This window comes from Lutjanus erythropterus, chromosome 3 (assembly GCF_056507025.1).
Source record: "Lutjanus erythropterus isolate fLutEry1 chromosome 3, fLutEry1.hap2, whole genome shotgun sequence".
NCBI classification, from domain to species: Eukaryota; Metazoa; Chordata; class Actinopteri; order Lutjaniformes; family Lutjanidae; genus Lutjanus; species Lutjanus erythropterus.
Genome location: NC_139319.1, coordinates 47,054,641 through 47,075,490, shown reverse-complemented (window position 1 = coordinate 47,075,490; position 20,850 = coordinate 47,054,641). Strand labels below are relative to the sequence as shown.

At 38.3% G+C, this 20,850-nt stretch overlaps 1 protein-coding gene across 1 annotated transcript in view; it reads right to left on the bottom strand.

Moving 5' to 3' along the window:
• Positions 1–20,525, bottom strand: part of sgcz (sarcoglycan zeta) — a 320,919-nt gene extending 300,394 nt beyond the window's left edge. Inside the window, exon 1 of the mRNA XM_084711049.1 lies at positions 20,316–20,525. Within this exon, the coding sequence (XP_084567175.1) occupies positions 20,316–20,525 (210 nt within the window). The remainder of the gene's footprint in view (positions 1–20,315) is intronic.
• Positions 20,526–20,850: the final 325 nt, after the last annotated feature.

Here is a 20,850-nt window from a genome sequence, read left to right as displayed (position 1 = left end):
CCCTGCTTTTTCCTCCCCTCCTTTTTTGTATCTTTTTTTTCTCTTGGGTGATATACATTCATTGCTGTGGTGGTTTTGGCCCGCGCTCCTCTGAGATCATCTGTCAGTCAAACGTTGTGGGTGGCGCCGTGATGTCTTGTTTAAATTCTGAGTTTGAGTGACGCTCCTCTTTGTCTGCTCAGCCTGCTGGCTATCACCGCTCACCTAATCTCATCACTCGCATTTCAAGCTTCAGAGCTTGGAGGACTTTGGAGCTTAAAGGCAGACCTTTGAGTTTACACTGTGAACGGTGTTGTTTCTCTCTGGAATACACCGGTCTACCTATAAGGCTTTGACTATTTCCTGCTTTGTTTACATCTGTGCACAAACAATTTTACACTGATTGGTTCAGTATTGTTCAAGATTAGCTGCAGCCAAGCCCCAGGTCACTCACACACATACATGCGCTAACTATGGAGGGGCACTGGGTTTTTTGCCCCCTCAAAGATAAGGCTGTGGGTGCAGCGACCCCTCAGTCTTAAGGCAAAGCAGGGAAAAAAACAGTTATAAAATAGCCATTGACTAATAATAATTTAATTGGCATTTGACAGGAGAGCAAAATAAAGCTATATCATGTTGCTATATTATTCTTAAGATTTAATTTTCATATGGGATAGGGTGTGTTTTGTTGCTTTTATGTGTTACCGGCCGAGCACTTTAATTAATTAGTTAAGAAGCACAAAGTGCCATGAATTCAAACACCCCTGATCGTAAATGCACTTAATACAGTAACTTTTTGCTCTGTCATCTGAATGAATCACACAACACGATGTCTGCCACAAGGACATGCAAGTTGTGCACTGTGCTGGAAGGATAAAATGCGCTGGACTGAGGTCTGCTGCGACATTTGAAATATCACACAAAATTCCAGGTGAAAGCCCAAAGTTTCGAGAACACTGGATTCATACTTTATCACAGATCTGTGTTAAATACCGCAACATCCGATGGATCCACCTTCAGCAGTTGGCCCCAACAAAAAGCCCCTCACTGAAAAAAGACGCCAAAATCTCCCAAAGAATCCATCCGAAGCCTCACACAAAGTGGGTGACAACTTTTCTACAGTCTTACCCTCTAACTTTCAGTGATCATTAACTTTATTAAGCCAACTATGTTGAAAATTGAAGTGCACATGGCGGGAGCCTTCTGCTGCGCTCAGCAGCAGCCTCTGAACACCAGCAGAATGTGGAATCTGTTTCAACTCAATAACATAACTTTAAAAACACCAAATGACTTGTTTTAACAAATTCCGTCAATTTAAAATATGAAGAATTGTAAAATATCACTTCCATGAGGCTGTTCAGTCAGACAGTGAGAGATCACAGGATGAACTTGGCATTTCACCCTTGCATGCAGCTGCAGCGAAAGTCCAGCTGCACGCAGCATGCACAGTTCATATTATGTTCATTATAATGTTGATTAATGTTGAAACAATGTTCTCCTGCCTAGTAATACCATCAGATAAGAGATTTAAGTGGTCATGCAGGCAAAATTTGTAATTTTCGGAAAATATTAATCCCAACCCCTCATCTCATTATTACCAACGTTATACAGGCTGATATTTTCAACTCAAGTTGGCACCCATGCACACACACACACACACACACACACACACACACACACACACACACACACACACACACACACACACGCCCAGTGAAGATCATAAAAATCCACCAGGAGGTAAATGGAAATTCACTGGTCTCAGTGGCTTAATGTATGGGGAAAAAAGTGACATTAAGTGAAAATTCAGTGCACCCATGTGGATCGTAAAGCCTACTGTACATTCTTATAAGAACATGTTCAATTACCTTATAAGAATAATTGAGACCTGCTTGACCATTCAGCATGAATCTCCAGCTGAGATTTGACATTTTAGTCAGATAATCTGTTTCAACCTAAATACTACAGTCAACCCCCGTAAGGAGATAATTGATATTTAATTGAAACATAAGCTTCTTAAGAGATCTGTTGCATGTTGAATGACTAGTAGACCCTTAAACTTTTTATCATCTCTTAGGTACCATATGGATTAGTCTGTAATATTATAATCATGGCATCATTAAATTAATGAGCAGAGTTTGGAGCCTTTTTTTTTGAGGATATAAAGATTATAATAAATGTATTTCAGTTCACTCAAATATCAAAGCTTTTTATTGTCATTTCATTTTTTTTTTTTTGTGTGTGTGTGTGTGTGTGTGTGTGTGTGTGTGTGTGTGTGTGTGTGTGTGTGTGTGTATGTATGTGTGTGTGTGTGTGCACTGACCATTCAAGCGATTAACATCAGGTGTGTCAGCGCTCTAAGTCTGATGGATACGTCACATTAACCCCTCTCCACTGTGTGTGTGTATGCACGTGTGCGTGTGTGTGATACAGGAGGACAGAGTATTTCACGCTGGACTCTCCCATTACCTGAGGTCAGCACTGTTTCTGACAAAGTGAGAAAAATGTGTGTGTGTGCGGGAGCGATAAATTACAGAGTGCAGGTGTGAACGGCCATAATGACGGCAGCGGGTCTAGACGAGGAGCTGAGTACAGCAGGTTTGGGAGCTCATACTGCCTTCAGCAGCACATTTTGCCCTCTGTCAGACGTGCGTGCACGCGAAACGAGTCATGCGTGCACGCATAAGCATAAACAAACAAACACATACGCACTGGAAAACCTCTGTGACCTCCCTCATTATAACACTCATGGCCTTTAACCTCACGCATGGAGCAGTGACATGCCTGGTTATGTGAAATCTATTATTATGATGCAATTCCAATTGAACACAGTGTCACTGGGTTATGATTGAATTTATTATGCTGAATGAACCATTTTATGATATTTAGAATTCACTTATGAGCATTTAAATTACAACTGATTTTTTTCTGGCATTGCTGCGCTCAAATTAATCACTGACCTCACATTAATCACACAGCATTGTAGCATACATAATTCTCTGTAGTGTACAATAAATAACCCTAGATGTTATCAATAATAGACAAAATTCAAGATTTTACACCGGCAGAGTAAATAAGTTTTCATATTTTTATTAAATCATGCTGTTTAAGGACTAATGATTCACTAATTGAATGAAATTTATTTATTTATTATTTTTTATTATCTTCCTATATACAAACCCCAATTCCAAAAAAGTCAGAAGTGTCTAAAACTAAAATAAAAACAGAATGCAATGATTTGCAAACTTTTTTTTTTACCTTAATTCAATTGAACAAAGCATTTGTGCTCAAATTGATAAACTTTATTGTTTTTTGTAATTATACACTCATTCTGAATTTGATGGCTGCAACATGTTAGGATGGGGCGCAACATTCAGTGAGAGTTTGGGAACTGAGGACACTGATTGTTGGAGTTTTTAAAGGAAATTTGTTCTCCTTCTTGCTTGATATATGACTTAAGGTGCTCAACAGTCAGGGATCTGTTGCAAATTGTGCTTCATAATGCACAACACACTTTCAATGTGAGACAGGTCTGGACTGCAGGCAGGTCAGTCTAGTACCTGAACTCTTTTACTGTGAAGCCACGCTGTTCTAACACATGCAGAATGTGTCTTGGCATCATCTTGCTGAAATAAAGCAGGATGGCAGCATATGTCGCTCCAAAACCTGTATGTACCTTTCAGCATTAAAGGGGGCTTCACAGAAGTGACAGTTACCCATGATGCCATTGGCACACACACAACTATATTCCATCACAGATGCTGGCCTTTGAAGTTAGCGCTGGTGACAATCTGGGCCCTGTTTCCCAGAGCCGTTGTAGCCCTACATGCGTCGTAAGTTGTATTTTAAGGTCTCCTTTAAGGCTGTCCCAACTCTGGGAAACAGCCCGTAACCTTAAAGGAGACCTTAAAATACAACTTACGACGCACGTAGCGCTATGAAGGCTCTGGGAAACGGGGCCCTGGATGGTCTTTTTCCTCTTTAACCTGACGTCCATGATTTTCAAAAACAATCTGAAATGTGGACTCATCATTGCAGCACACTTTTCTATTTTGCATCAGTCCATCTCGGATGAGATCAGGCCCAGAAAAGCCAGCAGCATTTCAGTATATGAGTTTTGCTTTGCATTGTAGAGTCTTGACTTGCATTTGTAGATGCAGCGACCAATTGTTCCTGATACATGTTGTATTCTTTATGCAATTATATCCTTTTTAATGCAGTTTTTAATTCAGTGCTGCCTGAGGGGTCAAAGGTCATGGACATTCAGTGTTTGTTTTTTGTTTTTTTACCCTTATGTGCAGATATTTCTCTGGATTCTTTGAATCTTTTAATGAAATTATGGATTGTAGATGGTGAAATCCCTAAATTCCTGCAGTTTTGTGTTGAGAAACGTTACTCTGGACTATTTGCCCACCCAGTTTTTCACAAAGTGGTGAACCTCACCCCACACTGAAATGATTGAAACTTTCAAGGATGCTCCTCTTTTCTTGCCCCTGTCCCAAGTTTTTTGAAAAGTGCTACAGGCATCAAATTCAAAATGAGTGTGTATTTACAAGTTAATTAGTTATTGAATTAATTATTGAATGTATTTTCTTTGTACTGAATTCAATTTAATACAGGTCAAAACATTTTTGCAAATCATTGCATTCTGTTTTTATTTACATTTTACGAAGCATTTGGGGTTTGTAGTTTATCTTTGACTTTGAATATATATGGCTGATGAATTGTAGTTTGAAAATAAAATCTGAGAGATAGTGAGCAGAACATCAGCTCACAAGCAGCAGCAGGGTTGAAGGGGCCCTGAACTAGAAGATAGTGAAGGTGACGGTACCTCGATGAACACTGTAACATTCACACGGCCACACATCAGACTCAACACTCTGGCCCGGCTCTGCCATCCCATCATCCACTCACTTCCACTCCATGAGGCAATGAAACAGACACCTCTTCAAGTCCCTGTGGACCCCAGAGGCAGAGGACAGGAGGGAGAAGCTGAGCATAGATGATGGGACACTCTATTTAAACCACACACACACACACACACACACACACACACACACTTACTCACACCTCACCCTCCTTTTTCCTATCTGTCTTCTTCCATGCATCATTCACCATCCTCCCTGTTTGCCTCCTGCTCTCCAATCCCCATTTTCCTGTCTCACTTAACCACACTGATCTCATGGATTATTTTATTTATAAAGAAACCTTATGCTACGCCAGGCAAGCTTTTTATTTTTAAAAAAAGAAAAGAAAAAACATATCTCTTTAACATAAATCACAAGAACAGCCCTGACAGCGAAGAGCACTCCACCCACTAATTGAGATCATGTACCTATCGCCCTATTTGCCTGAAGGAAATGACAAATTTAAATCGCCTGCTAAACAGCAGTGAGTAAATGTTCTACACTTAGATAGCTGGATCTTTCTCCTCGTTCTCTTCCCTTTAATCTCCTCTGGCTTTAAACGTCATAATATCTTTATTTACTGCTCAGTGTTGGTACTTTTTTTCTGTAAGGAAACATTAAAGTAGTGTGACTGCTCTAAATTAGACTGAAAATGTTGCCTTTGTTCAGGCAAATTTGCTAGTAAAATAGATTTTTGAGTGCACATTAAGGACATTTGGAGTAATGATTATGAAATCTACAGTGTTAGCATGTTGGCAAATGTGCAGTGAAATTGGTATTGAGTATCTATAATATAGTGCTTTCTTGATATCAGTAATAACCTGCTTCTCATGACCGATACTGATAAGGTAAGTGGTCATTACATATTTTTGTACTTTAAACAGATGTTCATATAACCTGTAGTTTATACACAGCTGAGGGTAAGAAAGACTGAGATCTGGTGTGCAAAGATGGATGGTTTAATATTGGCAAAATAACTGCCATCACCATCACAAAAACAACAGCACAGAGCAGTTCTGACTCAAATGTTTCTTTAGTTTTTCCTTGTCTTTCTGCTCAGTTCTTACATTCTACAAATGTATAAATGTGTAGTCTAAACACAGAAAAAAGAAAAAAAAAAATAATATTTTGTCAACCAAAATGTGTGTCGGCCTACGTCTATGGCTCTTTTAAAAGCAAAGGTTGTTGACTGCTGGTCTAGTCGAGGTTAAGTGTTTATTGCACCACCATATTGTTGTTAAAATTTTAGTAATCAGCCTGTTCTAAAATTAGCCTCGACAGGTGTCTCTGTGTTAAAAACCACTACCACCTGGACACTTCTCTAGCAGCTTTATTGGACATGTCCAGACATGTTTGAGCCTCCAGAGCCAGAAGAGCCAGAGGACAGTGACAGGATGTTTTTTTTTTTTTTTTTTTTTTTAATTCAGTGTTGGGTTGTTGGAACTGAAGTGAACTGCTGGGCTGATTTGGACTGAGAGAGTCACTGAAGGTACATTTGTAACTGACTGTTGCAGATGTGTGTGTGTGTGTGTGTGTGTGTGTGTGTGTGTGTGTGTGTGTGTGTGTGTAGAGGTGGCTTTTACAGTGTTTCCAGCACATCACTGAGCAATGTTTAAGGTCCACCCATAAAATCTTGAACAACAATACTATATAGTTCTTAGAGTCTTGTCTTCAGTCTCAGTCTTGTCCTTTAGACGGACTTTAATGAAAGTATAGTACCTGATAATAAACTTTATCATCTGAAAAATAAATCATCTGAAAGTTGTAGAATACTACTGTTAGTCCGAAAGCTTCTATTTCCTGTCCTGAGACTTTACCGTAGCATGGAAGTACATTTTTGCCCTTCTTCTTGTCATGCCTCAATGAGGTGTTGTGATGCTCATAAAAAGTCAATCTCATACAGTCTAAAGTCAAAAGTGGATTGAAGAGCAAATTTAAAGTACTGCTGGCTTTTATAGAAACCTATTAGACATTATTAAAGGAGCCTGGGATTCACCTGATCTGGAGACACTGACCTCTGGTCATGAACACCAGCTGTGTCTGTCTCTGTTGCCTCAGTTTTATGAGCTGCTCATAAGCTAGATTTGTTTTTGCCTGTTTTATTCCTGTTGTATTTCCCTGCCGCAACCCTCTTTTATGCAGCCATAACCCCATTTCTAATTAATGTTGGTCATTTTGATTGATTTTCCAATTGTTGTTTTATCGCCTTTAAAGCACCCTGTAACTCAGATCTGAAAAGTACCACAAGAATAAAGTTTTATTGGAAGCCCCCACTGGTTGGCAGCCAATCGGGATTTAAAAATAAAAAAGCACACTTCACACACCAGTAAATGTTTACCATCGTCACCTGTGTGTAAGAATGCTGAGAGAAATTACCGACCACTGGCAGTTTTATTGTTCTTCTTCTACCATTTATCACTTTGAGATAGTGTTTATAAGTTTGATGTGAGTATTAAAAGTGCACAAAGTTGCTGCACAAAATGAAACATGGGAATCTGTTTTCTTTGGAGTTTTAGATCGTGCCAGGGGCAGTGGCCACCCCAAGTGCCACCCCATTATCTTGAAGTGGGAGTGGTTATCTGCACAGGGAGAGGTGGGACCATACTTGAAACCAACTGTTTGACTGAGCATTTTTAAAGGTGCATTGTTTTCCTTTGTATGTAGCCTTTTTTTCTTTTTTACACAAGGTAAATTTAGCATAAAAAAATAAAAGTAGTAGTCATGATGCAGCGTGGACAATGAATTTATCACAGCCTGAGGAAAGAATACAATTTCTCTTTAAGGACATAAAGAATCAAGTATGGAAGCTTTATGTTATATTTGTTCAGCACCACTCTGGTAGGATTATTTATCTTTTGAATAAAAACATAAACACAGTAATGTAAGAAATTGTTATTATTAAACGATTATGTTATTTTTTAAATTAAAATCTGTATGATAAACACATTACTGTGAACACAAGCACATCCTTCCACCCCAGCATAAGTCAGAGCCCCACTTGGGCCACGCCAGTCAAAAAAAAGTCTGGAAACGTCCCTGGAATCCACTATAAAGACAGATACCATTATGTTACTGTAAGCACTGAGCAAAGTTTGTTTTATTGTGTTAGTGGAGGCAGAAATTATTGTACTGTAACACCCATTCTTGAGAATCATGTCTCTCTAGCCCAAAAATCCACTAATACCACCACTCCAATCCAATATTTGGTAAAGATCTATTTTTTAAGGATTTATGTACATGAGATATAAATGTAATTTATAAAAAAAAGTTTAGATTTTCTTTTCTGTTTTTTAATGTCTGAACTTGCTCTATACCAGAAAACACCCCTGCACCCAAAATGAATTCACAATTTCAATTTAAAAATGTGCTTAAAGCCTTCAAAATGTAAATCAATAACTACTGATAAAAATAGGTGCACAAATTTATTTATAATCATCTTTGTTTAAAATTAGATTTTTTAATGAAAATATTGGCCCTTTAAACAGCTCTGTCAGATTTTTACAAAATTATGATTTAATCAGGCATAAAAAGGTTTAGCTATACTGTAGGACCCCTGTCTCACTTCCTGGTGTAATAAAGGAGAGAATACTGCTAAAGCACTGGTAAACTTTCTATTTTTAGACAAATTCATTCCATAATATTGCTATCAGATATACTTCAACCATAACATATAAACTCTGTAGCCCTTCTAAGTCAAAGCTAAATAAGAATAAAAGTAAAGTAAAATTAAAAATGTGCATTTGATTAGCATTAAGAGAACTCTTAAAAGTGTCTGATTTGCCATCTGATGGGTTAACTTGTTATAACGTTAAGAGTTTGATCTTTTAAAACATCAATCAAATCAAAACCCTGTCAAATATGGTTTTGCTCCATTTTGCAAAAATGAGGGGTAAATAAAATTCTGAATGTTGACAAATCATGTCTGGTTTAAGACTTCAGTGTGCAAGAAGAACATTTACAAAAAATTTATATTGTAAGAGGTCATTATGCTGGGATGCAGAGCAGCACGCTACAAACTGTGGTATGAAGAGACATAACATTATGGGCTGAGCAGGTATTGAGATGACACACACACACACTGTACGCTCTGACACACACAAACACACACGCACACACACACCATAGTCTTGTCCAGACCAGGAATTAGGCAGGCTGATTGGTGAGTGACAACTGAAATTGAATTTCTCTGCAGTGAAAGCCCAGAGGACTCAGGGGCGGACACACACACACACACACACACACACACACACACACACACACACACACACACACACATACACACACACACACACACACACATACATACAAATGTGGGTATAGAGACACACACAAGCTTGGAAAGGCGTACACATACACATCAGCATGAACAATTGCTGAATAATTGCTGGCACATACACGTATACCCTCTTTCAGTTCCCCTCTCTCTTTCTGTCTGTCTCACACACACAGAGACACACACACGTAAACTCCTATCCCCACTAGTCCCTCCTCTCCAATTTACTGCCAAAGCTGTCTCTTCAAAAGCAAATCTCTTTTTCTCCCCACACCATCACAATGAGAATCGCATCTGGCAACTCCAAACAACACACAAAAAAAAAAAAGTTTGAGAGAGGCCTTCATTATACGGCAGCCATTTAGACGTGATTTGAATGGTGACGATGGAAATGACAAACGTGGGGCCATAGAAGAAGAAACTCCCTATAGTCGCATTTGAAATGAGAATTGATGAGGAAAGGAAGCGTGTGTGTTTGTATGTGTGAGAGTTTGGTACCACATCACAATAAGACTACCCTTATATTTAATTAGATTGCAAAAACTTTATAAATCATTCATGAAACAATTATAAACAAGTTATAACACAGTTATAGCACAATTTTCATACATAGATGTGGTATTTGGAAAGGTACAGTTACTGCTTGCTACTAATTCATCTTATGAATGAGTTTTTACTATTTCTACTCTATGCTCTTATAGTCAGTGGTGGACAAAGTACCTAACTGCAGTACTTGAGTCAAAGTATAGATACTCCTGGTCAAATATTACTCAACTACAAGTGAAAGTTGCTCGGTCAAAATTTTACTCAAGATAAAGTACTAGAGTACTTGCTTTTAATAAGTATTCAAAAGTACATGCTTTAAAAATGCTTAAGTAAAAATTACAAAGTACATTTTCTAATATCAATACATGCTGTATTGTTCTCATGATGTATTTACAGAACCTTGCAACTCTCTGAAATCATCTAATGAAGCACTGACCTGCTTGTAGAATCACTCTGCTACACAAAGTCTATAGAAACACCTATAAAAACTTTAGCATAGAAATACAATCAAAAACAAAAAGGACAGATATTGTCATTTTCTGATGTAACTGTATTAAAATCACTGCATAAAATTAGATAGCTGAAGATAACTGTAAGGATTTCTCCAAGTCTGTTAAATAACTGAGGCTTCTTTCTGTCTTCAGAGGCAGTTGTATGTAGTTATGTGGTATTTTTCTCCTCCATAAAAAACAATCCAACATTAAAAGCCTACCTGGAATTATTTCTCTTTGTCTTATTGTAATCAATCTTGAGATTTAATTTTGTCTTTCTCCCACTGTCGCCAGCACCAAGTTTTGTTTGAATGAAAGAGGGAGAGCTCGCTTGTTCTTGTTAAAGAACACGCCTGGATGACGTATTTCTGTTTTTACATCAATCACAGTTGAGAGCGGGTACTGTGATTGGTTTCCTTCTGTGAGAAAAACAGCATGTGACCAATTGCATTTTAGAAAAGAAAAAACAGCAACAGCTGACTTCAAACCTATGATTAACCTAAAAGTAACAAATAACAACAACCTTCCTAGAAATGTAGTGGAGTCAAAAGTACATTTGTCTGAGTAGTGGAGTGAAAGTGAAAGTGAAGTTTCCAAAAAAAACAACAAAAAAACAAATACTCAAGTAAAGTGCAGTATTCAAGTAAATGTACTTTGCTACTGTCCACCACTGCTTATCTTCTATTTACTATTGGCAAAGAGAGCCTTATTGTTAAGTATACAACTCATCAGTCCCTCAAGGATGTCACAAGCTTTTCTGGGGGTTGTTGTGGGCAAAAATGTCTGGTTTCACAACAGCATATTGAGATGCATATGGTGATGTTTTAAGCAAGTGACAACTGCACAAAATATATTTTACTCAGGCTCAGTAATATGAAAATTCTAATGAATTACCCTTATTTGTAAATGAAGAAGTGCACATGGGGGTATTCTAGAAAAACGCAAAATGTTTTTGGAAATGGAACTCAAAAACAAACAATTATAAAATAGTACTGATAAATGTCAATATCTCAAGTAAAAAAAAAATAAAATAAAAAAAGGAGTAAAACATTTAGTCAGTTCATTGAGATGTTAGCATGAGGGGACTGCTATGATTGGTGGAAGCTACAATGATGGTTATATTTGCGAAAAAGTTGCAGTGACTGGACAAAATTCCCGACTGATTGATCAATAACTTACTACCATAAATAAACAACATAATAGAGTTTTAATGTAAAGTGTACGGTGCTTTGATGCAGTAATTTGCTAACAAAAAAGTGATGGCGCTGACAGGTATAAATGCTGCTGATGGAGAAGACAAACTAAGGTCAGAAAGCAATGACATCTGAGGCCTAACAGTAGAGATAAATGTGAGCTCACTGTCTGGCAACCAAAGGGTCACTGTTGCCCTTTTTGTCTAATGTGTCATAACATCTTATTAATGATTTATAAAGTGTTTCCACCTTAATTATTAGCCTAATAATAAAGCATTTATAAATCATTTATGGGGGTAATCTTACTTATCAATACTGTTCTTTGCCTTTACATGAGACCAATAATAACAATAAGCCTCATAGTGTTCAGATATGTAATTGCACAGACACAGAGAGCAGCTGGATGTTTCTGAGGGAAACCTGCTTCACAAAGATGCCAGTGCATTAGTGGTGTGAAATGCAAAGCAGCAACAACCAGTGCAACAAGAGAAGATTGAGAAAAATTAACTTAGTGCAAACACTTTATGATACACCAGTGTGACACCTAAGACAAAAAAAAAATGAGACAGAAAACAAATGTGCAGCAAACTTTAAAAAAAAAAAAAAGGAGTGCAGGATGAGCATAACCTCTTTTTTTACAAAAACAAGCAATTATGGCTCTACGGCGCATTCATATCAAGTTAAGTGAAGTAAGTAAGTAAGTAAGTGGTTCCAAAACTTTTTTTCGTTTTGCATAATGTTCCAACTTATTCATATTTTGGATTTAACTGACGTGTTTGTTTGACAACCATCACCTGTTCTTTCTTTTTACCTGTGTCAGAATCTGTCCATCTTCGACTTCACACGTTGTTTCACTTTCAGGATAAATCTTGTTTGGATAACCTTGCTAACATCAGAGCACACAGGTGGAACTAATGAAAATTAATGTTGGCCCTGTTCCAGTGCTTGTTGCAATTCACTGCAGCAATGAATAATGTTTTAAAGGACCAATATGTGGGGTTGAGTTGCATCTATCAGTGAGCCTGCAGACTGCCAACACCTTGGGCCCTATCTTACACCTGGCACAAAGCAGATGGCGCCGGTGATGCAAGTGGCCTCGCTTTTTTAAATCATCTCAGTAAATCGTACACACTGGACCTTAAAAATACCTGTTCAAGCGGAAGCACAACAGTCACAGATACTATAATAAATACATCTAGTAGATTTGCAATCATCAAGATTATTACTTAAATTAAATTTATGTGATTAATTAGTGATACAAAAAAATGTCAGCTAGGACTCCTAATTATGCTAATTGTTGATTGATTATGAGCACGTCCGGCCTCCGCAACACACCTCTGTAGACGGCAGTACTCTAGGGAACATCATAGTCTTGTGATCTTTGCTTTTTTTCAGGTTCATTTTACATCTTATTGCAGTCAAACACAGCTGTAAACATTCTTTGAAATGATAATGCAGCTGCTATGTGACATTTCTGATGAAGCTTCTACCAAAGTTCCCTGTGTGTGTGTGTGTGTGTGTGTGTGTGTGTGTGTGTGTGTGTGTGTGTATGGAGAATCTACTGCATGCTTGTTTAACAAGTGCTACTGTTGGGTCACAGTGTGCTCAAAAGTACAACAAAGATGTATTATTTCAAGGGGTAGTAAAAGTGTTAATGTTTACTGTCATGTATTCCAGTTTAAAGAAACTTCCTTTTGTCATATGACATATGGAGCACATATGACTGTTCTCCAACTCTGAGCTATAAAGTGACAATGTTTCTCTTAGAAATACTGAACTGAAATATTTTAAACAGGAAAACAGTAACGCTTCAATTTCCAAGTCCCACAATTTCACGATAGGTAGTAATTACTTGTTATATATTTGAAATATCTTGGAAATTACCCATAAATTACCTCCAGATTACCCCCATCTTTCATGGTTAAGTATGTGATGATTAACCCCAAATTTCAAAATTATGATACTTGTTAATTATCATATATTTATCATGAAATTAGGGGTAAATTTATAGTTAATTTCAAAGAAAGTTCAAATATGTGAACTGGTAATTACCACCTACTTGCATGAAAACAATTATCACATACTTAACATGAAATCTGGGGTAATTTGTGGGAAAATTGAGACAAATTTCCAATATGTTCCTCTGTAATTACCACCAAATACATGAAAACGGTGTTTGCCAATTAACACGTACTTAACCAGGAAATTTAGTGGTCATTTGTGTGTTATTTCTGAGAAATTTCAAATATGTTACTTGGTAATTACCACCTATTTACCATGAAATTATGGGATCTTGAAATTGAAGTGTCACCTTTATGGTCTCATTCAATGTCCGCCATACTTCTCGATAACAAATGAATAAGCACGATAAAGCAGCTCATCCTCTGAACTGGAACAGTTTATGTGAATATATCGTGACGAACTCTTCACCACTCAAACTCCGGACTGTCTCTGACAAGTCATCATCCGCCGACTTCGCCTCCGTGGGGCAGCGAAATAGACACCTCTCCAGGTCCCTGAGGACCCCAGAGGCAAAGGACAAGAGGAGGAAGCTGAGTGTGGATGTTGAGACACTATATTTAAACCACATATAGACAGACACTTACTCAACCTTTTCCCTTCTTTTCTGTTCATCACTCTCCTCTCCGCCCATCATCCCCCAGTGCACGTCTCCCTTCCTCCAGGCCTCCAGAACAATCCAATCTTTCTCTGCCCGCTTTTTTGTTGTTTTGTTTTGTTTTGTTTTTCCCTTCTCTGTCAGCCATACTGATCTCCACTCCGTCAGCTACTCTCTTTCAGACTGCACCGTGTAGCATCGCAAGAGACTCGATTAAAAGCTGGGCGGCTGTAGGGGTGCTGATGCAGGATAATGCACAGGATATTAATCTGTACAATATTTATTTGAAGATCAGTCTAAAGGCTGACAGCAGACGAGGGCTGATCAAAACAGGACCCCAGAGAGAGGTCAAGTGCATTTGTGCATGTTCTTTTCAGCATCATTGTGTCTTCTACTATATTGTGCTCCTTTGTGTTTTATTGCTATTTTATTAAAATATGATAAAAAAATATTCTGCTCGTCCTTTTGCTGGGGACCCCCTACAACCCATTGAAGGACCCCTGTTGGTCGCTGGACCCCAGTTTGAAAACCACTGCACTAATTGTCCTTAAACCTGGCATCATCAGACTAATTCACAAATGTGAATCTCTCACTGTGGGAGGAGAAAAGGGGTTTGATTTGATTTGTTTAGATGACATGGACACTCCAATAACAGCCTCTCTAGCCTGCAGTCTGGCATAAAAAATGAAGCTTGGTGTGGGAACATTTCCTCCAGAAAGCCAACAAAGTCAAATGTAAATTTCATGATACTACACTTCAAGTTTAGAAGAAGTATTAGCTCCCGGAAAACAAACAACTGGTTGAAGTGTCTGAGGACGGCTCGCAGCAAAAGATCATGTCGCTGCTAGCCAGGGGGAGAAAGTGTGACAGGTGCCGGTGGTGCTCTGTCAATCAGTGCAATGGGAGCAAGGGATTCAGTTACATTAAAAATGACCTCCAATTTATTTTACTTCAAAAAGTTAATGGCCTGGCTGCTTTAGAAAATTTAAAGTTGACTGAATTTGAGTTGTTGACTTGTTTTGATTCAAAACAAATAAATCTGAATCAAATACACTTCATATTAATTAAGTTGTATTGAGAAAACATACTCAATAAACGTAAAATATTAAGTTGAACCAATTACTCTTCAGTCACACTGGTGAACGTTTCTAACATTTGACATGTCTTTTATAATTCATCATATAAGTTATTCTAAAACTATGAAAAAGTAGAAAAAGAGTTTTAACTCTCAAACAATGCATGCTGGGAAATCTACTAATCATTTTTCTTCAGAAAATGTAGCAACACCTGCGAGGCAGTTCAGGCAGTCAACTCTAGCTACACCATAATGACACGTGACACTCCTCACTCTCTGTAGTACAAACCAAACACGCCCTTCCAATCTGGCGCTCTATTTAAACTGTTAAAACCTCCCATCTCTCCTTCTGCCTGTCAGCACCATTGCTTTTTGCATCAGCCTCACCACCTGTTCATTCAGCCCCACAACCACCAACCCAGCATCCACCTGTAGGCTCCGACAGGGAGTCCTACATGTTTGTTCATCACTCCTTCTTATCTCTATGTAAACATAATCTGCGAGGAGTGATGAGGTCGAAGCCTAGACGCCAAACTCTAACTATGTTGTAACTGCAATAAACTTTCTTAAAAGTTTTAAGTATTCAAGTTAGCAGAACTCATGTTTGTAAGTTCAGACATGTTCCGAAAAGTTAATTTTATAAACATGAACAAAAAGAGGTTAAAGTAATGAGAAAACTTTAGTTGAGAGTGGTGGCGCACAACTAAGTGGCACTACTACCCTCTGCGTGACGCACCACTCTAATCTGCCGCTGACTGCAGCGTTCAAAGTTCAAACCTCATTTGCCGCTGACCTTTCAAGGAGAGATAACAGCTGTATGTGACAACGCAGCCAGAAGTGAGCACAGATGTGTGGAAGCAAAGCTTGGATATGCTCAATTTTTTGATATTGTTAAAGGGATAGTTCAGATTATTTGTTGTGGGTTTGTATGAGGGACTTATGGTCATTGCATTGCCCACAGTGGATGGTGGTCGACACGCCCCCACTTTGGAGGATCAGTAGGTGTCCCTGAGGATGAAGTTAAGTAAGGCAGAGGAGGGAGAGACTGATGGTTGAGTCTTGAAGGGAACCCCAGAGCCAAGGAACATCTCATGAGAGTGATCATTTTAATGATTGTGCAACATCACAATGAAGAAACAACTTACAAAAAACTTGCAAGAGTTTCACAAATCAAGGGTTCCCTTCCGGACACAACTGAAGAAAAGTGTTTCAGGGTTCCCCAAACTCTAAAACACAATATTACAAACAGAGTACAATCTCACCTGTTAACTTAAAGAATGGCAAAATATGAATAGTAAATGCTTTGTCATATAGTTTATGAATTTAGCTAAATCCAGAGCTAAATATAGCTCAGTTTTTTGTATACCAGGCAGACAGGAGGTAGTGCTTGTAGCACCGTGCTTTGCTTCTCTGCACCCCCTACCTCGCGGTGATCCTGGGACAAATTTCTTATCATGTGAAGGCCCCTTAAAAGTCAAGCAGGCCAGGGCATACAAGCCCTGACCGCTGATTCCAGGACATCTCGCACGAACAGAAGCTACATAACAGCTACCTGTCACTTCTTTGATGCTGACTGGGAGATGCAGTCTGGTGTGCTCCTCACCCAGAGCTTCAGCGTCTGCCAGAGGTTGTTTGACGTGTGCTGGTCAGACAACCTCCTTGAGAAGCTGACAAGCGTGCTAGAGACATGGGGACACTAAGCACTGTTTTTATATCATTTTGCATTTTTCCTTAAAAAAAACAAAATGAACCAAAACTGCCTTTTTCACTGGCTTTTTACTTTTTTCCTGACTAACTGTTGCTGATTAATGCAATATGAAGGTAACACGTAGGAAAAAGAATAGCTTACTATGATATCCAGCATTCAACATAATTTAAAATCACTTCCATCTCCCCAACTTTCCAGAGATTAGTAAGTTATACATGCAGGACGATGCAACTCTGCAATGCAGTTCATACAGCTGCCATACATACATAAAGTTGATGAAAAATGTATAAGCCTTATTTTCCTTATAATTATTTCATCAGTTTCTCTTTCCAACTTCTATCCCTGCATTCGTGCACTTTTATCTCTTTCTTAACTTCATCACTGCCTTTATTACTGCTCCGGTCTCTTGGCGTCTCACGCTTGTCTCTGTTTTTCACACACCAGTATATAGCCTCTGAAATATCTTCTGCTCTTTCATGCTCGGTGCTGGCTGCCTTCCCTCAGGCATATTTAGCTGTCTTCTTCCCCCAACCCCTCTTATATTCTGAGGTCGTTTATTGAAACATAAAGCATGACGTGGGGCGGCTTTACCACAGGTCTGCAGGGGTCAAATCCTGCCTCATTTGCATGTATACGATCACAGTGAAGTTCCTTGAGCCCCAAGGCAACATGGGATATTAGATGCGTGGGTGCTGCAACCACTGGATGCAAACCAAACCAGAGGAAAGCATTGATATATGTATATGTATATATATATATCAATAAGGGCCAGTTGTGCTCAGTATCTTTAAAGTGAGCATTTTTCCTGATCTAATCTCCTGTTTAGGATTTCCTGCAGTAAATATTTCTGCTTCACTAGCTGTTCCTTTATCAGCCAAGTCAAATGTACTGTTTTGGCATTTTAAAAGCAAAAAAACAAACAAAAAAAAAAAACATGGGGTATCAAAGTGCTTTCCAAAAAGCTGCTTACAAAGCAGGGAGGATGGAGGCACAGCCCAGACATCAACAGTAATAACAAAACATAGTGAAAATACGGCTGTAGTTAAAATCACAAAATAAGAGCAACAGAGCATAAAAAAGCATGTCAGCCACATTTTGAAAAGCTAATGAATAAAAGCAGGTTTTGAGATGAGGTTCGAACATTTAGACTGATTCAGCTGAATTTTAGTGTTGCACAGAGTGCTGTTTCACAAAAGCAGTGCAGTCACTGACTAAACGCTCCGTATCCATCAGTCCTAACGAAGATAAACACAACAAATAAGAACAATATCACTGCCAAATCATGCACCACGGTAAAGGTTTGATGAAGTTCAGACACTGAAACTGCTGAGTTAAAGTAGGGGAAAAAAGAACTCTTTCCTGTCTCCAGGAAACAGAAAATAAACCTCTTCTCTCCAAAGTTTTTTGAGGCTTCATGTTACATGACACAACTTCTGCCTGCACTGTTTCCAGACAGGGGTAGATGATTCATATATCCACTGGAGCGTGAGTTCACAAACTTTTTTCATGTGAAGGACCCCCACGACAGATGCACATGAGACCAGTTTGATGAAGGATCTCCTCTTAGAACATTGTATTTATTTACTTTTAGTTTTGAAGATAAAATATAGTCAATATCAATGATCAAACTAGGGTCACAATAAATTACGATCAATCAAAATTATTTCTTTCCCTTGAATTTCTTTTTCTTGAACAGGACTCCCTGGAGGAAGAGCTCCACTATCTCAATAGAACCTTCCTGGCTGAATAAATAGATAAATAAATAAATAAATTATAGCAACAACTATCAGTTTTCATTGTTGATTAATCTGTTCATTATTTTCTCAGTTAATCAATTAATTAATTCCATCACGCTCCTGTCACTTGAAAAATAGCTGTAAACACGCGGAGCACAAGGATGTATCAATTATTTTCATTATCAATTCATCTGCTTAATTTTCTAGCTAAACCAATTAGTTGTTATCACTGTGTGCCAAAGTCCAAGATGACGTTCTCAGAAACCAGAAAGAAAGAAGAAAATATTCACATTTAATAAGCTAGAGAAGTTTACGCGTTTCCTACAAAATGACTCAAACTGATCGATCAATTATCAAAATAGTTGTCGATTCATTTAATAATCGATTATTTCATTAATAGTTGCAGCTTTAAAATATATAAATAAATACATAAATAAGATATGATAAAAATATTCTATTCTACCTTTTGCTGGGGACCCACCCAAGGACCCCTGTTGGTCCCCAGACCACAGTTTGAAAATTACTGCACTAGAAGTACTTATGCCTGGTATTGTAAGATTAATTCAGAGATGTAAATTAGTCAGGAATCTCGCACTAGCGGAGGAGAAAAGGAGCTCAGTTTTTGGTTTTATATCAATATACTGCCCTGCCCTAGTTTTCAGTTTGTCAGTGAATCAGCTCTGCCTATGTTGAGAGACAACTATCTGCAGTGGAGTATTATAAAGCTGAGCTGTATTACTTTTCTTAAGTTGTATACAAATACCGCCATAATGCCATATATCCCAGAAAAATGTCATGAAAAAAGAAATACTGCAAAAGCCTGGTAGCAGCTCTGCACGCATCCTAGACAGGAGGAAAAATGGAGGAGAAAATGAAAGCGGAAAACAAACAGCATATTTTGAAGTCCAGACAAAAACTTTTAGGACTTTTGGTCCTGGTGGTGGACATGGAAATAGGTAAAAATGACGAAAGAACGAAAAATCAAACCTGACCTGTATTAAATAAGCGGTTGTGATTGGCCTGAAAGGTTTAGGATGGGTAGAAATCTGTCTGAGTGGGAGGAAAACCAGACCAGAGAAAGTGAAACATGAGATCACAGTTTTGTGTGGTTCCCAGCTAGAGGTCCTTATCAGTTAAATGCGAATATATGCTAAAAAAAATCAATGGTAAACAAAGACCAGTGGAGACCCTAAATACTGGAGCAAAGCAGTCAATGTGTAACATCCCGTCGTTGAGCAAAGAACTTTGTAATGCAAATGTTAATTTGGACAAGACTCAAAATAACACATACTGTAGAGGCATCATGTTAAAAAAATTCAAAGAATTAAACATATTAATAAATTATTAGTGTTTTCCCCAGAAACATGGTAAACAAAAGCAAGTCCCTGAGAGTAATAACTGGAAAAAACAAATTTGTTACACAGTTGTGAACATGACTGCTGACAAAATATATATATATATATTCAAATTAAGTTTTGAATAACAAACCAGTGTCATGATTCAAGTAATGATGTAACTTTGATTTAAGATTATCTCACTGCTTATGAATACAAAGGACAACATTCACTTGACATATTGGTGCAACTGTAGTATATGCATGCATAGGTGCGTGAGCACACACACACACAAGCACACTCGCTCCTGTTGAACCTCCTTTGATTTTATCATCACTCCCATGTTGCCTTACATTACAGCCAGCCTTTTAAACCACAGCTTATAGCCTTCTCATATAAATGCCAAGCCATATAACACCCTGGCATGTTAATGACATGAACGCACACGCCTCTTACCGGGGTGAAGTTCATGACTTTGAGGATCCAGATGGTCAGCGCCAGGTTGACGATCATGGTGACGAGTAGGAGGAGGATGAAGAAGTACAGGCATCTCTTCCTCCAGCCGTAGATTCCCACTGTGGGGTAAACCTGGGCACCACACACCGACGCCCCCCGCTGGTGGAGTGGGTTGGGCTGCGCCGCAAGGATGTACTGCTCCTGGGTCATCTGAAAGGGGCACAAATATGAACAATACATGTAAGAATCACTCATTGTTATGAGACATTTATATATTAAATTCCAAGGAATTAATCTAACATTGTGCTCTGATTTTGAGGGAATACCTGGAATATACAATTCATTTATTCTCAAAACAAATGCTAGAGTCACTAAAAGTGTTGCCAACTGAACTTACTTTCTAGTACTCTCACTTACTTAGCAATTCTTCCTTTCTTATTTCTCATTAAGTATTAGCCTTGAGTGGTAAGTATTATGGTGTATGATGCTCCTCCTATAACATAAAGTGATACGGAGATGCTGTATTTTAGTGTGC